The 3,517-nt window shown below is 42.3% G+C and overlaps 1 protein-coding gene across 1 annotated transcript; it reads right to left on the bottom strand.

The window, feature by feature from the left end:
- Positions 1-927: 927 nt before the first annotated feature.
- Positions 928-1,977, bottom strand: LOC102784274 (P2Y purinoceptor 1-like). Its single transcript, XM_035911784.2, has one exon. It carries the CDS (start codon positions 1,975-1,977, stop codon positions 928-930), a length of 1,050 nt encoding a protein of 349 aa, XP_035767677.2.
- Between the last annotated feature and the right edge of the window lie 1,540 nt (positions 1,978-3,517).

The following is a 3,517-nucleotide window of genomic DNA, read 5'->3' as shown; positions in this document are numbered from 1 at the left end:
CAAGTTAGACTTTTGCAAATGTAATAACCAGACAGTTTCGCGTTTTTCAGTATAAAAATACTTGACTGTAGCCCATGTAGCCTATATTTGCCTGTATTCTTATTCCTGTGTAATGGTGGTTTCCCCATAGCAGAGATGGCAGTATATTCATTATTAATTGTTCGCTGTGATTTTCAAATTTTGCAAAGCAACACAGTGGACCAGACTGAAACCCAGCAACTTTTATTCCCACGGTGCGTGTTTGACACGCATACTTCAATGGAACCGCGTGAGGGTTCCGCATAATGTGCATCGCCTTTGCTACCCATCTGTATGAGATATAATTTGATTATTTCACCTTTGTGACACGCGGATTCATTTGATGATATTACTTTTTTATTTAGGTTAAAGGAAAAAGAAGAAGAAATAAGAGAGCACTTGAAAAGTTTTAGTGGTATTTCTACTTCAGACTGTCCACTCCAGTTTCATACATAGCTGTTGCTGTATTTTGTCCGTTTTATCTAAACAAACGGCAGTAAGTAGGCTGTGCCAGACTCCTAAAACAAGTGCTGTTAAAATCCTTTTTATGGTTTGAGTCTGAGTCGGTTACATGTTGAGGTGAAAAATACAACTCATGGTGAAGTATAACAAAGCTTCATCTAACAGTCCAAAGGTAGGGCAGTGTAGCACATAACACAAATAAGTGTCAACAGCATGCTTTCTGCTATATGAGCTGGAGCTTCAGCTTTAAGTCTTTTTGGTAACATCCAGGGAACCATCCGGACATTTGACTTTCTCTGTGCACTGACACCTCAGTGACCTACCCCTCGCCAGTCCTCCCAAGCACAATCATCAGTCGCAGTCACGTACTTTGTTGACGGATCTGTGGAAGTGCTGGCGGTGCGTGACATGTATAGACGAGCAACTCGCGTAAACTGATTCTGCGCCCTATCCACTCCTCTTGTCGAAACTGGTGCACGTGTCTGCGGGTAAATCCACGTCCGCTTCTATGGGTTTGCGGTAAATAATTGCGCTTTTGAGTCCGGCAAGAGACATCCTGGTCCGATTACTGAAGTCTTGAAACTTAGTCAGGAAATCATCATTTCCTACTATATAAATCAGCGGGTTTATCGCGCTGTTTAGACAAGCCAGGAATCTGCCGACCTGGTGTGCAATGTAGATGTCGTCGAAGAGGTGGTGACAAAGCCCATCTTGTTTAAAAATCCTGGTAGTGAGATTTAAATTTCGAAATATATGGTAGGGAATGAAACAGACGGAGAAAAGTATGACCAGAATCACGACCAGTTTCAAACACCGCTGCTTCAGCAGTGGGTTGACATTGGCGTTCTTTGCCAGAACCACCACTATGTGTCCATAACAGCCCAAAATGATGACCAAAGGCAGGACAAACCCGGTGACCGTCCAGCTGATGCAGTATGGCAGGTAGTATCTGGTCAGGTTGGTTGAGGTGGTGTCAAAACACGAGTTTGGTTTTTTTTCATCATTCTTGTCAAAGAATATATCAGGAGTAATTTGAATAATGACCAAAACCCAGATCAGAGCGCTTATGGCCAGAGAGTGGCGACTGGTGATTTTCCCCATCACTTTCATCGGGTGCACAATGCCCAGGTACCTATAGATGCTTATGCAGGTAAGGAAGCCGATGCTGCCATAAAGGTTGAGGTTGAAGCAGAAGCGCGTCACCTTGCAGAAAGGCTGGCCAAACTGCCAGTCACTCTCACGCGCGTAATAGTAGACGAGGAACGGCAGGGTAAACAGATACAGCAGGTCCGCCACCCCGAGATTGAACATGAAGATGTTGATGTTTCCGTTTTTCTTCCAGCTCACACATACGCTTCTCAGTCCACAGATATTGGACACCGTCCCGACAATGAACACGGTGATAAAGGCGGGCGGCAAAAAGCTGTGCGTAAAATTTAGATTGATTGGGTTGTCCTCACAAGGTCCTGTTGTGTTGTTTACAGACATCTCTCGCATTGATGTAAAACCTTTGTCATATAAAATCTCCTACAAAAACACAGCAGTCAGTGATCGGCTCGCTCAGAGCAATGACCTCCGCTGAAAGCTCATAGGGGGAAAAAAAAAACAAAACAACCCACAAGTGAATATGCAATTTAAAAAAGTATCCGCCCACTTTTTACCAGCTATGGTAGCACACTCATAATGACGTAAAGAATGGAAAAAAGAAAGTAAAAACAAAAACAGACACGCACAAAGTACAAATTAAGTCATGTATTGCTTTAAATCATTTGACATCACAGATGCAGTCAGCTCACTGCTGTGTAAAACGACACTCAAGGATACAGCTAGCTTTCTCACCGTACCTTATAATATTTAAATGACTTCGATGGTTTGTGTGTGTATGTGGCCCAACCAACTGAAACACATAAAAACAAATGAAATAATATTTAAATTTAAACAGACCCCAGTTAGTTTGAGCTCAGGCCCTTCATGCAGTTAGGCAACAGTGCAGATCACAGTGCTATAAGTTTTGCCATGAACTGCTGAACCGTCTTGTTAGTGTGTGTGTGTGTACACACACAATGTATGGATAGATAGATGTATGTGTGTGACTGACCTGTGACAGAAAGAGATTGCCTTGACATCACAGCCAAGAGTGTTCCTTATAACCACTGCATCAGATGCTTTGCATTGTATTTGGTGATGTAAAGCTTGGATGCAACTGCCCAGCCAGTGAAACTCATTGCATGAAGCGCTCAATGAACTGTTCGTGAGCCAATCTGTACGCCACATGAACTTTGGAGGCCTGTAGTGATGTCGCTGACCCCGCTCTGTGATTTTACATCGCCTACTATTTTAATGACTGTTGCTGTCCTTCCCAGTTGTTTCCACTTTATTATAAAACCGCTAATAGTTGACTGCAAAATATTTAGTAGTAAAGAAATTTCACAAGTGGACACAATTTCACAGTTGCACAGGTGGCATCCTGGCACAGAAATTCACTGAGCCCCAGAGAGCTATCCACCTAGGCATGTAGAAGCATGCTTGATTTTACCTGTAGCCATGGAAATGACGAACACCTGTATTCAGTGAGTTGCATGGCTGAGTGAATACTTTTGGCAATATAATGTATAAGATTCCAGTTCACAACAGTATACCATGGTCATGGAGATGTTGACTATTGTTTAGTGCACATGGACAACATGACTTAATGCATATTTGTTTCTCTGCCCGTTTAAAGATTATTGGTACACATGTAAGTAGAAACAGACAGCTGCTTTTCACATTCAGTGTCCATTCTGGTTTTTCAGCCCATATGCAGTTTGTTTCTTAGCAAATGAGGGTTACAAAACCTCAGATTCTCAAGATAAACATCATTACTGGGACCCTCTGGTGCACTGTGACAAAGTAGCTCTGCTTGAACTCATTTATCACTTCTCCCTCTACCATATTGATAATTTATCCCTTGTTTGTTTTTTTACAGTTGACCATAATGCTTTAATTTAGACATTGCTGGTGTAACTTTGCTTTACATACTATCCCGGGTTAGTTTGTG

This window comes from Neolamprologus brichardi, chromosome 5, assembly GCF_056152115.1.
Source record: "Neolamprologus brichardi isolate AB-2024 chromosome 5, ASM5615211v1, whole genome shotgun sequence".
Taxonomy (NCBI): domain Eukaryota; kingdom Metazoa; phylum Chordata; class Actinopteri; order Cichliformes; family Cichlidae; genus Neolamprologus; species Neolamprologus brichardi.
This window is presented reverse-complemented; position numbering and strand designations above follow the sequence as displayed.